Source organism: Strongylocentrotus purpuratus, unplaced genomic scaffold, assembly GCF_000002235.5.
Source record: "Strongylocentrotus purpuratus isolate Spur 01 unplaced genomic scaffold, Spur_5.0 spur5_scaffold_5, whole genome shotgun sequence".
In the NCBI taxonomy this organism is placed as follows: domain Eukaryota; kingdom Metazoa; phylum Echinodermata; class Echinoidea; order Camarodonta; family Strongylocentrotidae; genus Strongylocentrotus; species Strongylocentrotus purpuratus.
The window spans coordinates 44,367,921-44,384,862 of NW_022145611.1; the positions used below are offsets into that span (position 1 = coordinate 44,367,921).

General features: G+C 36.4%; 1 protein-coding gene across 1 annotated transcript; it reads right to left on the reverse strand.

Moving 5' to 3' along the window:
• Positions 1-1,722: 1,722 nt before the first annotated feature.
• On the reverse strand, positions 1,723-16,047 carry LOC582036 (lactase-phlorizin hydrolase-like). The gene is made up of 13 exons (XM_030998854.1): positions 15,635-16,047; positions 14,478-14,952; positions 13,257-13,818; positions 12,430-12,620; positions 9,283-9,512; positions 7,391-7,865; positions 6,427-6,988; positions 5,564-5,785; positions 4,551-4,771; positions 3,909-4,303; positions 3,584-3,686; positions 2,703-2,913; positions 1,723-2,346 (listed from the first exon to the last, which is right to left on the reverse strand). The coding sequence occupies exons 1-13, from the start codon at positions 15,979-15,981 to the stop codon at positions 2,156-2,158; spliced, it is 4,185 nt and encodes a 1,394-aa protein (XP_030854714.1). The 5' UTR covers positions 15,982-16,047; the 3' UTR covers positions 1,723-2,155.
• Between the last annotated feature and the right edge of the window lie 895 nt (positions 16,048-16,942).

Consider the following 16,942-nt stretch of genomic DNA (forward strand, 5'->3'; position numbering starts at 1 on the left):
GTTTAGCTGAAAGCACACGTATGCAAATTATTAACTATCCTTTTTAACCGTGAAACTTGAATGTAATAGATTTTTTTTCTCGCAATTCAACTGGTGTGGAACTGAATTATTTCATGTATATTTAAGACAAGCTATACCTTTTTTTCACTCACACTGTATAGCTCTAAATTGTTCTCGCCTATGTAAGGGTTAGTGGCTTGTATAGTATGCCACCCCTAAAATCATACCATTTAATAAGTTGATCGGGAGATGATATTCAAATATTAATGGTATGTAAATTCAACCTAAACCAGATAGCTTATAGCTATTCCCAAAATATTCGAGGCTTCTATTACTCAGACCATAAAGCAATGCTACATATCACGTGATTTGCTTGATTCTCTCTTGAGTTAGTGCAAATAATAGATTATAGCGATCGTACGTTCGAGACAAATAAATGCAATTTGTTTCTGTATATGTAAGGGTTCAAGAATCAAAGTCAGTGATTATGAAATGTTGCAATGTCGTAGCATTCACGTATTTAGAGCATGGCGGTATAGTCCTTCAAATTGAATCGAATCCGATAAAATGTTTGCAGTGGCTTGTTAATTATTGACAATGCCGGGGTTTGTTATTTAAAACAAATCTTTCCTTTCTTTATCGCCCTTCGCTTCGATTAAAAACGCCCCCCAAATCAGTGGAGTTTGTTTAAGGTGATAACCAAGTAAAAGAAGAAGAAGAGGAAGCAAATGAAAGGAAGAAGAAAAAGAAAAAGAAAAAGAAAACGGAAAAGAAGAAGAAGTAGAAGAAGAAAAAGAAGAAGAAGAAGAAGAAGAAGTAGAAGAAGAAGAAGAAGGAGAAGAAGAAGAAGAAGAAGTAGAAGAAAAAGAAGAAGAAGAAGTAGAAGAAGAAGAAGAAGGAGAAGAAGAAGAAGAAGAAGAAGAAGAAGAAGAAGAAGAAAAGGAAGAGAAAGAGGAATGAATACAGTAATTAAAAGAACAATTCACGGAAGAGGATGAAGAAGAAAACAAGAAGAGGAATAAGCAGACGAAGAAGAGGGGAAGAAAAAGTAAAATAATAATAAGAAGTCCTAAAAAAAAATTATGTTTACAGTGGGAAGAACATGTGCACAAAATATGAAATACGAATAGTTCGATTGAAGGAAGTCAGTAACCATGAACCTAATTTGGCATTTCCTCTTGTGGCTTTAATATAATTCACATATTAGTAGGTATAATCACTGAAAGGAATATTAATATTCCAATTTGAGCGCATTTGAACGTACATGTACATATGGAACAAGCGCTATGGAAATACATTATTATTTTTATTATTATTCCATTTGCTTCTTCCGGCAAGTGTTTTCTATTACACGCTTTATTCTGTCTAAAAGTTGTCAAATATGTATTATATAACTTATTTGTCAGTGAAAAAGGTCTCATGTTGCATAAATTCGAAGGCAGGTATCTTTTTTTAAATCTCTCTCTCTCTCTCTCTCTCCCTCAATTGTCTTGTTCTTCTGGTTTCTATTCTATTGTCTCATTCATAAATTTCGTTTAAAAAATGGCTCCACGAATCGTGTACAGAATGCATTTTAAAACTATTTTGTACCAATTCTAGATACAAGTTCATCGAAAAACTATCGCCTCTAAACCTCTACATTAAAGCACACACACATTCAATTGAAGGTCATGCTCTCTTCTTCAACATGATATCTAAACAAAAGACAGACATTCAAGCCAATCAAGTTTGTCTTCTTATAATTTTATTTGAAAACAATGGAAACAGAAGCATTGCTACCTATCAATATTCTACATGAGATACTTTTTTAAAAGTTTATAATTGCTTTCATGATTATGATTATAAGCGACAATGAATTGTAATTTATCATGTTAATAGTCATAGTTTGTCTTGGAATTGTAGCGATGTAGGAATTTGTTCCAACATCTAGTTGCCTTTAATCATGCATCTAAGATTAATAAAGGAAATAACGGATTAGTGGCTAGTTGCCACAAGACTAATTGCTTAATATGCACAATCGGTCTTAATTGCAAACGCTGTTCTTCTACAATTATTATTCAACATAATCGTTTTTAAAGTTCTAATTTCATTATGAAAGGAAAGATTAGGAGCGTCGAATATAAACATGTTAGCGGTAGAGAATGGTGACTCGATCTTAGTCCTCAGACAAGAGATGTGCAGACTCTTCTTGGAGGCATTCGCGTCGTGAAGTCACCGCCATTTTGTTTAACTTCCTCATCACCATCAACATCATAGCAACCATTGCCATGACAACGATTACCATGATAGCTGAAGCGATTATCCAAGGGTTGAAAGCAGTCTGAAGAGATGCTTGATCAGGGGTGTCTGTTTGAATGACGATATGATAGAAAGAGAGAATGATACTCTACGTACATTCGATTTAATTAGTACTGTATCATATTGCCGATCAACATAACTTTAATTGACTTTATGCAATTATGTATATATATATATATATTATATTGGTTGGTATCATATCTTTTTTAAAGATGGAGATTAGGTAGCTGATGAATAAAGACACTTTGAGAGGATGCTTATGGGAAAAGACCTCTCCTTTCATCCCTCTTCCGTTTCTTTTTCGAGCGGGGATCATGGTGTTTATTTATCTATTTCCTCAAACTTCCCAAACCTAAGGAAACAATATACTAGTCATGCCTTTGAATAAACATAATTAGGGTTACCGTTTTCATAGAACTGTATACGTGAGATTGTCTTCTTCTCCTCGGCTGCTCGAATAAGACGAACCGGTCCACGAGTGAATCGTCTTGTGTTTGATTCATCACTAACATCACGCCTTCTACGATTGAAAGCATCATTCTCACAGTCATCTTCCTGGCATACAGAATCAGTGTCATCAGATGCACACACCAACAGATTACAGTGGATGTAAACCTGCGGGTAGATAGAGAGAGAGAGAGAGTGTGGAAAACGGATTAAAAAAAGTGCGGAACAGTGAAGAGATTGGGTGTAGTTAAAGATATACAATATAATTCACAAAAATAATGTTCACGAAAATACGTGCTATATCTCATATTATGATAGATATGACTTGCAAATGCTTATTAGAACTCACATCGAATTTCCTTTGAATGTAAATGAAGTAAATTTATTTATGTATCTGTAATATAAATGTTTGTTGCATTCCCGTCGCTTAAGAATACTGTTTTACTAAATTTGCCTGGTTGAAAGTTTGTATTTTTTTATTAAAAAAAGAAAGAAAACAAAGTACGTGAATATTTTGTTTCACAATACATAGGCAAATCAATGATTACAAGGGTCTAACGATTATAACAAATATAGAAAATAATTTGAAAGACACAGGGAACAACAATGTACATGTATTTATGCATTATTTAAACTAAGATTAATTGTTTAGAAAATTACAAACGGTAATTCATATAAAATCTGTGTATGTTGATAACCTACAAATCACGGTTTAGTATTGTCCAAGTATCGATGTCCAGCTACATCAATCGAGCATGTAACTAACTCGAGGCTAATCAAAATTAATATCAATATATTTTAATTGATAGCCTGAATTGACTGATATCACGCGACTTACAAAGTCTTCTTGGTCGATGAACCGGAAGGTATTCATTTCGACCCCGACCCGATGTCCATCATCCAGTCTTGTGATGTTGGTATGAGTACTGTCTGCTGAGCATCTGAGAAAAAGGAGCAAGTGATTAACAGATTAACCCAAAAAGAGAGAAGAAAGACAATTAATATCCCACTTTTTATGTCCAGATAGACATAAGTGTAAAATGGTTTATTTCTTTGTTACAAAAGGAAAATATGACAATTTATTGTTCGTTATATTAACTTGCCAAATTTGATTTGAACTTGATTTGATTGACATTTTCTGTTGTAGACTACATTGTACTTACCCATCTACGATGAAATCATAATGAATGTCATCCTCGTATTGTGACATGGGTGTAGCCCTGCAAGATCGAATAGATAGATCTAGAGTGTCATCTAGTGACATTACTGATGCTGAGAAGTAGATTTCTTCATTCAGTCCAATCACCAGAGGAAATCGGTCAACCACATCATCGAAAGAGTCATCGGTGTAAAGTTCGAACGAGAAAGAATATTCGCCATTCTCATCGAGAGTCTTGTCGATGGTGTAGTCACTCAACTGGTAGCGGACAGATTCCACGCGTTTGCTTCTGTTGTAAGAGCACGTTAAGGGTATATCGACGGCATACAAGCGGCTGACGAGTCCATCTTCGTAACGACTGATCACTTGATTCGTGTAAGTTTCATCAGTATCAGATTCCTGGAAACATATTGAATTGTCAAAACTGTGATTATTGTCTACACTTGACAACATCTTAATAAGGATGGTTAGAAACTAAGAATAAATCAAAGACATATTAGTGAACGTTCTTGACTCTCTTACAAGGCATCCTTGCTAGAAATAAAACACCGATGCCCTTTAGTACTCATAATGCCCTCAGTCACGCGCCACATAAAGAGATACAATGAATATATATATATATATTATACAAAGGATTGATCTTTACCGTTCTTGTAGTTCCACAATCTGTAAGGTTGGTAGTGAGTTCAATGATGTCCATGTTAGGTTCATTGACCGTATCGATTCCCCGGCAGTCCTGGTCATCTTCAGAAGCCAAAGCGAAACGGACATCTGTACCCATCATGTCACCGGTCAAGAGAGACTTGGGTATCTCTACAATCATCTGGGTCTTGGTACAGGTTAGGGTAATCCCTTCCGTGTCCAGCTCTAAACAAGCAAATTAACCACAATCATCTATAAGATTGCTGAAATATCAAGGTGAAATGAACCCAGGTGACATATCGACATCACTAAGTAAATTAATGGAGGTTGATCATTATATTAGCATTCCCTAACTATAAAACCCATATCTGACAAAAAATTGTGGACATATCACTTCTTTCTCCTAATATATTAATAATACCACTCGATTCCTATGTTATACTTAGTAGTAAAATAGTCATGCATCGTAGTCAAAGAAATAAGAGCTGTAAAAAAAAAGGTTTCGGCCCGCTATGAACTGAAAACCACATAAATAGATTTAGTTCTCGACGTTTCAGTCATATTGTTTCGATGTTTCCGTATGTTCCTACTGCAATTGACTAGAAACGTGGAATTTATGTAGGATTCCTGTCTTGGCATTAATGATGCACCCTTGTTATATTCTTAGCTTCGAGTCTAATGATATTACAGTAGTATGTAATCCGTTTTCAACTTGAATCTTTCGTTGTTCTTTGTTACTCATATTGCTAAAGGGCGCCATCCTGGTAAAAGTTTAGGAGCATCGGTTTCCTCTAATGTTCTGTTACTAAAGTTATATAAATTTCAATATTTACTGTAGCATGCTCCATAGTTTGTAATTGAGCATGATACTTCTTTCATTCATTTAGTCTGTCGAAAAAGAAAAAGTATTGCATGCTTATACAAGTGTGCAGTCCATAAAATTCATATTTCATTGTGCTTTTGATATAAGGCAATTTAAGAAAATTAAAGCCAATTAGTAAAATTCCCGACCAGTACCATTTGCCGGTGTAGTGACTTGTTCGTCTTTGATAAAGCCGTTGTTGGATATAATCTCTGAGAATACACTGACTGATTGTTTAGCTTCTCGAGGTCTGGCAGGGTCTGAGAAGTTAACATAATGGAGTCCGAAACGCTCATTGTAGCCCGAAGCCCACTCAAAGTTATCAAGAAGTGACCACGCAGTATAACCTCTGACGTCAACGCCATCCTCATTGATCGCTGTACAGGAGGGAGAGAGGAATACAGAGAGAGAGAGAGAGAGAGAGAGAGAGAGAGAGAGAGGGGGGGGGGGACCCGTTGGGTCATGTCATTTCTAAAGCGCAAAAGATTGTTTAAAACTTGAATGTTATGTCATATTATCATCCGTTTTTTCCCATTGTTAATTGTAGTATAGATTAATCGTTATATTTTTCTTAATATTCACATGATAATCATGTAGTGATCCATTGGACATTACTATCAATAATTGTTCACAATCTCTTAACCTTTACCGTACAAATAACGATTTGAAAAATAAACCACATACTATAATAGGATATCAAGTGAGACGGTGTCCTATCTCATGGTTAATCTTGACTTGTATCAAACTGAAAGTCCAGGATTCCGTTGGAACTTCAAGACGAGAGACTAATTTGTCTTAATCCAAAATTTTAGATTCAATGAACACGATCACAAACGGACACAAAAGACTGTCAAAACGGTTGTCCGTCACCTTTTCGAATGAACATTATTTCTATGGGATATACAAAAAGTGTTTTGCAATTGACATTGCGTTGATTTCTCGAAACTCTTTGCGTTAAGATTAAAACTTAGACTAAGCTGCCTGTGTTAGTGCAACGTCTAATGGTTGAGTTGTTTACCTTTGAGGAGTTCATTGATGTAAGCTCTGTAATAATTTTGTCGGATGTCGTCATCGGGTTCGTAGATGTCGGCTGTGGACACACCATTCTCCGTCACGTAGATAGGCACTCCATACTCATCATAGATCCAATTGACAAGATTACGAAGTCCCCATGGCACGATCTTGAGCCAGGTAGATCCAGACCCAGGCCAGTTTGGATCTTGATAGGAGCCCACATCTGAATCGGTCCAGTAACTCGGAGGATTGGAGAGGTATTCTGGCACAGCAAACGCATAGTTTGAAGTATAGTGATTCAAACCAAAGAAATCACTGGTTCCTTTGATGTAGGCTATCTCTTCTGCGGTGAATTCAGGTAGACGGGATTCATTAAAACCTTGGGCAGCGCTCTTCTTGGCGATCTTGGTCTTCATAATCTCTGGATAGTCACCTTTGAAGACTGGATGAGCGAACCAACCGAGGTTAAACTGAAGAGCTCGATCAGATGCATCAAGACTGGTCTGGTTCGTCCTGTCCAATGGTTCTGACCAATCAGAGTTTAATGTGATCCCAATTTCCCCTTTCTGGAAGAGAAATTATGTCAACGGTTGAAAGATCGTAAATATAAGTTTCGACACCAACTTATCAAAAGCATATCAGAGTTATGTAGTTTTTTAATTTTAACCCCCCCCCCCCAAAAAAAAACAACCTTACAATCGGGCACGAAAGCCCTTTACACAGCCGGTGTTGATAATTTTGCGGTTAAAAATTAATTTATTATGCAATTGCAGATCGATGGGTGAAGAAAGAGCATTGTTTGGAAAGTTTGCATACACTTTTAAAATAATAAGCAGCAGCCTTGCGCCTTCCTGTATACGTGACATTATAATATGTATGTTAAGCTGAAGGCAGAAATAGGTTTTAAAAATTGTTTCTGTTTACAACAGCATTGGAATTGCAATGATGACTTTGAAATGTGTAAATACCTGTATAGGTTTGTAGGTGTCGTTGTAAACATGGTAAGCTGCAGCATGTGATTTCATGAGATTGTGGGTAACTCTATAAGGAGCGGAACCAATATCTGATATCCCTGGGGCGAACTGACCCGTGCCATACCCAAACAGAGACACAATCCAAGGCTCATTGAATGTGATCCAGAGGGGGACTCGATCCCCGAACCTTTGGAAGCAGAGCTCAGAATAGTCCTTGAAGTGTTGTACGATGTCCGAATTGTCCCAACCACCAATGTCTTGCAGAGCTTGAGGAAGATCCCAATGATAGAGAGTGACCATAGCTTTGATACCATTCGCAGCCATCTCATTGATGAGGTTATTGTAGAAATCGATGCCAGCCTCGTTGATATTATTGATGGTTCCATTAGGGAGGATGCGAGCCCAAGAGATAGAGAAACGGTAATATTCTAGACCCATGGCCTTCATTAGACCAACATCTTCTTTGTAGCTATAATCACAAAGATACGTGTTGTAAAGTGATTAATGAAAACTGTGTGGGTTGATTTATTTATCTGGATTTAGGATTAATGTTTATTATGTAAACAGAAGAGGCGACACGATGGACACCAATATTTACCTGGTCGTTTGCTCCTTCAATTTCAATATAATTAATATTTCGTATCTACATTTATTGTTAGGAAAAAATACGGTTTACAAATATGCAGTAATTTGGAAGTTGAATAAATATTGAAACTCTTTATATATCATAAAATGTATAGCTTAATTTACTGTGGTTGTAAAGGTCACTTAAAAGTAAGAGATTTATCGCACCACAATCAATATGATGGCATTTAGTATGGAACAATCTTGATTTTGAACTAAACAAATACCCTGTACTATCAAGATTTTGAAAGAATTATGAATATACACTGCTCGAGTCATTATGTGACGGGAAATTTTTTAAAACCTTTTATCTCTTTTTGGTTTCTTTCGTTAGTTTTTATTTGACCTTCATGTACATTAAGTTACTATAACCAAATATATAATCTCATGGATATTTTGACACATTTAAAATACCCTACACACATTTGCATATTTTTGTTTCGTTGCTTTATTTGTTGAAATTCACTTCGTATTTTGCATGTTATCATTGCAGGTGAAAATAAAAGCTCTAACGAAAGAATTCATGTATACGAAGTGTCCGTCTTATCATGTAGCCATTGGAAATTGTAACTTCATTATATTATATTGCTTTTAATTCAACCTGACGAATAAGCAAAACTGTATTCAATGTTATAAACATCAGGGGGTGTTTCACAAAGATCCTAACTTGAACTTATTTCTAAGTTGGACTTAACAATTATGGAAAGCCGTTGGCATCTATGAAAATACTTTGAACAAGTTATTTTAAAAGGCATAAAAAGGTGATTCAAATCATTCGTATTCTCCATTATCGAGGAGATTTTATGTTCTCGATGTTGAATTTATGAAAAGTCTAAAATACTTCAGTTTTTGCTTTAGAATATATTTTATTTTAAGGCTACAAATGGCTCTCCATAATGTTTAAGTCCAACTTAGAGTTCAACTTAGAGTTAAGTTTTCTTAGGATCTTTGTAACACCACCCTGATGCAAAGATTTTTCATTCACACCCTAATTTCCAATAGCAAAAAAAAAAATAAACGGGGAATTCGTTAAAGCTGGTGGACTAGGTAATCTTTTCTATTTTTATTTACAAATGACAAAACTATATTCACTCATAGCTGTTGGTATAGTCGTTAATTGATGTGAAATTCATATCCATTTTGCACCAATTTGCTACATTTTCAAATACTTTGTGTGAAATACCCTTTGCACAGAGTAAATAATGAGTTTTCTTGTTTGTAATATCCAGATGTAGATACATGTTTGGGTTTGATGTACTTACTTGTGGTAGCTGTCACAAGCAACATCTCCAGTATCATTGTTGAAGACTTTTCCACCTACATGAGTGAATCTATCCCAAATATTCTCCCCCTTCCCATCTTCATTCCAAGCTCCTTCGATCTGATATGATGACGTCGCTGAACTCCAGATGAAACCTTCAGGGAATGTTCCGTAAAGGAAAGCATCCCTGTGAGTGTCATTCCAGACATCAGGGTAGACGAATTCAACCTCCTGTGAGACAGTTGAATACAAACAACTCAGTAATAGAATAAAAACTCCTTGTAAGAGTTTGATAGCCATGTCTCTTCTCTTATGTGCTGCTGAATAAAACTACATAAAACCCATTTGAGCTTCACACCTGCCTCGACATGTTTATGGTAAGATGCACGCATGCGCGACGTTTAGACTAAATGAGATTTGACTCCACCCCTTTTAAGATTTCATCTAATATAATTTGACACATCAACATTGATTACAATATTGCAAATATTCGTTTTACTTTGTGAGTCTCTAATGTCATGATTACAATTACATCAGAACCGCCATTACCAACAAAAATCATCATGATGGATGAATCGTGAAAATTGGATCATAGAGATTCATTTATTATTGGCCTTATATTTGTTATTATTGAAATTTTATGCATCAGTTTAGTACAAACCAAGATCACAGGTTAGGAAAAGGTTAATATTCTCTTAGGTTTCTTCCGTATATTTAGATATTCGAAGTAAACAGATAAGATCTTCTATTTTAAAAAAATAATCTAAATTTGTATCTAATTATTGCAAGTCTGGACTTTGACGATTTCTAGTGGTCGGGAGAATTTCGGAAAGTGTTGTATTCATTCATTCATTCATAACGCGCCATTATATATTTCTAGGGTATCAGAGTTTTTCGAATTATTAAGCGAAATAACTTTTCAAACATTTAAACGCCCTATGTACATTTGCATATTGGGGTTGTTTTATAGCTGTTTAATAGTACACGTATGTTGTTCATTAACTTTTAAGCTCTTTGCCCCACTTTAGCTTATCTATATAGCTCTTCTCGGCATATTTTATCCGAGGCATTCATCTGATTACGAAAGTAAATCAAATAACCCTTGTTTCCCCTTCCGTAGAATGGCATCCTGTATCAACATCATTTAAAAAGAACGTAATGAGGAAGCTAGGCCAGGACTAAAGAGGTTGTAAAGGCCTGTGCAGAACCGATATATCCATGTATCAATTCATTAATTCGCTAATTCAATCAAAATCTCAAGTCAATATTTTCAAAATATTGAACAATGTTCATGCAATTTACTAGGACTTTTCTATGGTCATGATATGATAATAATGATATTAAGTTCTTGTATAGCGCTCATGTCTGGCAGACTTGACACTCGTGGCACTCCCGATTATTACCCTGACTTTAGCATGGCTGAAAAGCAACCCCACAAAATTGTGCGGAAATAACGATTAAAAAAAAAATGTTGTTGTTTTTGTTGTTTATGATAATGATGTCGCTGGTTATTAGGGGTAACCAGACAAATTCGACCATACTAAAAAATAATATAGACATTATTTCATGAAATAAACAAAGAACGACATAACGCCTTTAACTATCGGTTATTGATTTGACACATCATATTAAGGAAAGCAGTAAATCAAATAAAACTTAAACCATTTTACTTTGATATCAGATATAATGTTTTAAATGTTTAGATTAGATTGCATCATCCTAAAGGAATGGTCTAACATAGTATAGAGATCTGTGGGGGTAATTTATGAGAATTTTTTTTGCAAGATGGTAATCATGTTAGTCTAATATTATCATTCTGAACCTTATTATTGTAAAGCAAATGCTGCCAAAGTTTACCCTCTATTTCATTTAATTTGCTAAACGGATTCAGGAGATTTAAGGGAACAGATTCGTGAAAATATATATGTATGTGATATACAACATTTATAACGATGAACATACATTACACTGATTTTCGTACGAATGTAAACTTAGTATACTATGTAAGCACTTCAAGATAACGTAATATGTATACACATAACAGAAAACAATTTGTAAGGCATTTTTGTACCAAATGATCGGTAACTTGAAAACATCACGCGTCCATTATTTCAATCTGATATTTCTTTATATATATATATATATATATATATATATATATATATAAGGTCATTTCTGATCGATTACCCTAAGCTTAAACTACCTGAATGTTCTAATAATCATCTATCTTGTTATCGTTGATAGCAAGATTATCAAGGAAAATCAACTTTGCTACAAAGGAAATTAATTTTGTCACACTATCTCGCAACATTCTGTTGTCGTTCTTTCGGTAAAAAATTACTTTTTTCCTTGAGTGGAGATCGGTAAGAGTATATCAAATTAGTTTTCTTTTCTTCTCCAATTGGCGTAAGGTAAGGTTCAAACATTGGTAGTCTAGTTGATTTATCATGTAACTTGGGATGTAGACGTTATGGGTTCGACCCCCACAGGACAACGATGTCCTTTAGCAAGTTTCAATTAGTTCTCTCTAACCCCATGTATTAAATGAGTACCAGGTAGGATGTGAAGATTACAGCGTTTAGATTAGTCTGGATTGCTCCCAATGGAGTGGAGAGTGTGCAGAGTATGTATAGATTATTGTATTATCAACTCCAATGATCAGGGTGACGATACCATGCATAATATTCATGATCTGTCAAATGAAAGTGGAAAGGAGATTTATAGTATATAGTATGTATATACAGTAGGCTTGCGGGTGCACCATGTGAGAGAGAGAGAGGGTTGGGGAGTCCTGGAAAGGACTCTGACTCGGTAATCTTTCTTGGGGGTGTGTAGTCCTGAAAAGGACTGTTTGTTATCTTTCTTAGCTTATAGTTCTAAGGAGAACTATAGCGCTTGGAGTGGATGAGTGGCTCGACGTTTCGAACAGGTTGACTATCCGTCGTCAGGAGAGAGTATGTGGTTAGTGATCAAATTTATTATTCTCGACTCTCTGACCAATGGAATACTGATGCCTCGAAAGGTAACCATTTTATCTCTACAACATCAATTTTAATAATGCGTATTAACTTCAAATCTAGATGACTTAATGTAATATAAATGAATATAAATGAAAACCACAAGTATGACATTAACGTTGCTGTCTTACCTCGAACCCATTGTTGGCGATGATTTCAGCAAAAGCCGACGCAGACTTTTTCGGGATGCGAGTCCTATCCGGGTCGTTGAAGTCGATGTAATGAAGACCAAATCGTTCCGTAAAACCAACAGCCCATTCAAAGTTGTCCATGAGAGTCCAGGCGACATAGCCTCGAACATCAACATCATCGAGGAGATAAGCTTCAAGGGGATCATATCATAGTCAATTAAACCTTGTATTGCTGAATATAGCTTTACATTTACAATGTTTGGCGGGGTAAGACCCTTAAGTGGTAATATTTCTACAGCAAATAAATAGCGCGATCATTTTCTCTTTGCCCCCTATCAAATGAAAAATGAAAAAAGAAAGGAAGAAGAAAAGAGAGAGAAAGGGAGAGGGCTCCTTCCCCACTCTTTCAACAAATGGGTAGCCTTGTTAATTCATATCTTCCTCATCAATGCCCCATCCCCATGATGCAAGTGTCCATTTAATAGCGAGACCCACATGACCCACGATACGACGAACGAGTAGGAATTGTGCTTGGCATACATGGCTGAAAATAAATCAAAATAACAATGTGGTGCTGGTCATTTTACCTGACTGCATAAATTTTTGTAAGTAAGCAACAAGGGACCTGGCAATGGGAATTAATGCCTTACCAAAGGGCACTAGCGCATCGCCTTGGTGTCGAACCCGTGTCACCGTATTACGAGACTACTGCTCTACCGACTGAGCTATCGCGCCTCCTCTTACGCTCCATAAAGATGAGAGGTGATGTATGCACCAAAATGCGGTGGTTGAATTAATATGAATTAATAAGACAACGCATACTGTACCTTTGAGAACTTCATTGATGTAAGCCTGGAAGTAATTGACCCGGATGTCATCATTCAGGTCATCAGTATCAGTGGTTGCCATGCCATTCTCTGTGATGTATACAGGCACGTTATATTCATTGTAAGCCCATCCCAAGAGTCTTCGGATACCCCAAGGTACAATCCTGAAACCTGTGTGTTCTGTAGAGGGCCAGTCTGGATCCTTGAGTGGTAGCACATCTTGATCAATCCAGTAACTAACGGGCTGATTGATAGAAGGAGCTGGGAACACTAGACTAGTCGTGTAGGTGTTGATTCCAAGGAAATCGGCAGTGTTGACGATGAATGCTTTCTCTTCATCAGTGAAATCTGGTAGACGAGATTCATTCAAGCCTTGGCCAAGGCTCTTCTGAGCTACCTTGGTCTTCATGATGTCTGGATAGTCTCCATTGATGAAGATAGGATGACCAAACCAACCAAGATAGAACTGATATGCTCTCTCTGCAGCCTCTACGTGTGTTTGGTCAGTAGGATCGCTAGGCTCGTAGTGATCAGAATTCAGGGTTATTCCGATCTCTCCTCCCTAAACAAAACAGAATTAGACAATCACAACGGTGGTTAAACAGTTCTTTAAACATTTAAAGGGACGGTAATAATATGTCATCTTGATATGTAGACCTTAAGATATACAGTGTATCTATAATGTAAACAGTATTCAATAACCAACACTCTGATTGAAAGCCCTGCATATCTTAAGCCATTCGGTTTCATCATGGAGTAGGTCCATGGTTTCATACAATATAATGAATTGTTTGAGTGATACAAATCCTATCCAACGCACTGACGTATAGTCACCAATCAGTGACCATGGTCCTGTTGCATAAAACTTACCTTAGACGGTAACTTTACCATAAATGGTAACTTGTATGGAAACCTTGATTTGGTTGGCTGTTGAGTGGTGTTGCCATGTTAGTTGATATTGATGGCATATTTACAATCAACGGTGACTTTTATGCAACAGGGCCAATACATACGTTGGCATCAAAATAGATTTACTTCATAATTAAACGTCACGTGATAAATTTGTATACATTTGAAATGATCGGAAAATGTGTAATCCTAATATTTCCGATGTTAAAATTTATATTACACAATGTCCTAGTGAAGAGTTAAGTAGTTTTAAAGATGAACTACAAGGGCGCACTGAAAATATGGCGCCATTCTGAGGGTTTGAATACAGACCTGTGTTTCTCGGTAAGCGCTGTCATAAACATGGTATGCACTGGCATGTGCTTTGATGATAGTGTGTGCTACCACATAGGTAATGGTTCCATCCTCCTCTATACCAGGAGCAAATTCACCTGTACCATGCCCTAACATGGTCACTACCCATGGCTCGTTAAAGGTAATCCACAGCTTCACACGATCACCAAAGTTACTAAAGCACAACTCAGCGTAGTCTCTGTAATGCTGAATGATGGATTCATTCTGCCAACCTCCCAGGTCCTGTAAGGCTTGTGGTAGATCCCAATGATAGAGAGTGACCATAGGAGCAATGTCTGCATCAAGCATGGCTGTCAGCAAGTTGTTGTAGTAGTCGATACCAGGTTGGTTGATGTTGTTCAAGGTGCCATCAGGGAGGATACGAGACCAAGAGATTGAGAAACGGTAGTAATTCAGGCCCATTGCTTTCATGATAGCAATGTCATCCATGTATCTGCCAAAAAGATTAAAGATAAACTCCAGTACTGGTAAAAAAAAAAAAAAAATTCTCACAGAATCAAACGAAACTTACACTGAATGTTCAAGATTACAAATAAATGACATGTGCCAAACAATTTTGGAAGAAAATGTATACTGGCTGAGTAATGAGCATAGAAAGACAAGGAAATCAAGGTAGTACTAGCCCCGACACCATGTGTGTTGTCCCATATATAGCTTTCTATGTGAGTGCTTGTTACTTTACCAAGACTCGGTCAAATTTATGATGATTTTGATGACTCCAGAACCTTGCAGTGCACACCAATACTTACATGCTACATGATCAACTGTTTCTGATCCTTTCCACACCTTTTCTTTCACAATGCAATCGCATTACCAGTACTAAAGTTTATCTTTAATACCAAAGAATAGAATATGTTAAGTTCTAAGCTGTAAGTAAGTGTCTCACCGTCTCACTTTCATATTTTTGTTTTTAATTGTAGGCTTAAATTAATAACGATTTCAAGTGGACATGAATCGCTCGCCGTTTCATCTTGTATAAGAGACAGACGTAGAGAGAGAGAGAGGGGGTGGGGGCGAAAAGAAGAGAGAAGAAAATGAAAATATAGAGGAATTCGGGAGTGAAAAAAAAGATAGAAAGAGATAAAGAGAGAGAGAGAGATCTCGTCAAACCTTACTTATTGTAGCTGTCGCACGTAACATCTCCCGTGTTATTGTTAGCGATGTTACCAGGCTCGTGCGTGAAGGTATCCCAGATATTGGGTCCCTTTCCGTCCGCATCCCATCCGCCTTCAATCTGATATGCCGCTGTAGATGTACTCCAGAGAAAGTCATCACGGAAAGTACCATACAAGAAAGCATCCCGTTCCGGGTCATTGAATACATCCGGATAGACAAACTCCGGTTCGGATTCTTGTCCCGATACAGTAGCAAGAATCAACTGTAAAACACCAAGCAATATTAACGCTCTCATCGTGGAGTCTTGGATAAGACAGGAGGAACTAGAATGTCTGACTGGTGGCATCAAATCACTCCCAATGTGACGGTGTTTGTATCACAGCAGAATCGTATACTGCTCAGGCAGTGCTCTAAATAAACCAATGATAAAAATAAGGTTTGCAATGACCAACCTGTGATATCACCGAATGAGATATGTTTGGTTAAGATTTATCAAACAAATAGGAGATTAGGAAATATCTTTTAAAACGACGCTAGTTATCAGTGGCGATAGCTAATCCTCACTCTCATCCAATCCTAATCGTGCATGCCTGTTTGGTGTTATATAATGGTTGAAAAAGATTAAAGGACCGAAAGATAAACTTTAAAAAAATACTCAGTGCTTACTCATATATGTGACAGGAAGAATTATATTTTTTCATTGGTCATTGGGCGAAACAATTTCAATGAGTAAAGTTTATTTAACTTTTGTATTAAAACCTCTTTAATTTATTTAACTAATCATTTTGTAAGCAATCTGTACCATGTTGCTCGATGCACTTCAAACAATGACATAATCTTGATTTGCTTTTAAGAACAAACTCAGATTATTTTAAGCGCATGGGGAGCAGCTAAAATCAGATTATCTACTCCATCCTGATACCGAGCTCAAGGCAGGTACTCAGTATCAGACTGGCCTTAATTTGTTTTTAACTTGGTCTCATTTTGAAAAATATTAATTTCCTATTATCTATCACGGTCAAGAATTTAAAAAAAAGACAGATCTCACTAAAACTCATCCATAATAATGTTAACGTAATTACATTTTTGTTCTTATATTTTGGCAAAACATTGAAATCGAGAATAATTATAAAAAAATGATACCATGGTCGGCGATAAACGCCCTGTTCGGCAAAATATGGAAGTAGAGCATAATATCACAACAAAATCATACCATGGTCGACAATCTACATTACAAGGACAAGATGTCTTTTTTTTGTTTTTTTTTGGACAGAATTAGAAAAACAAGTACATGTATTAGGCCTATG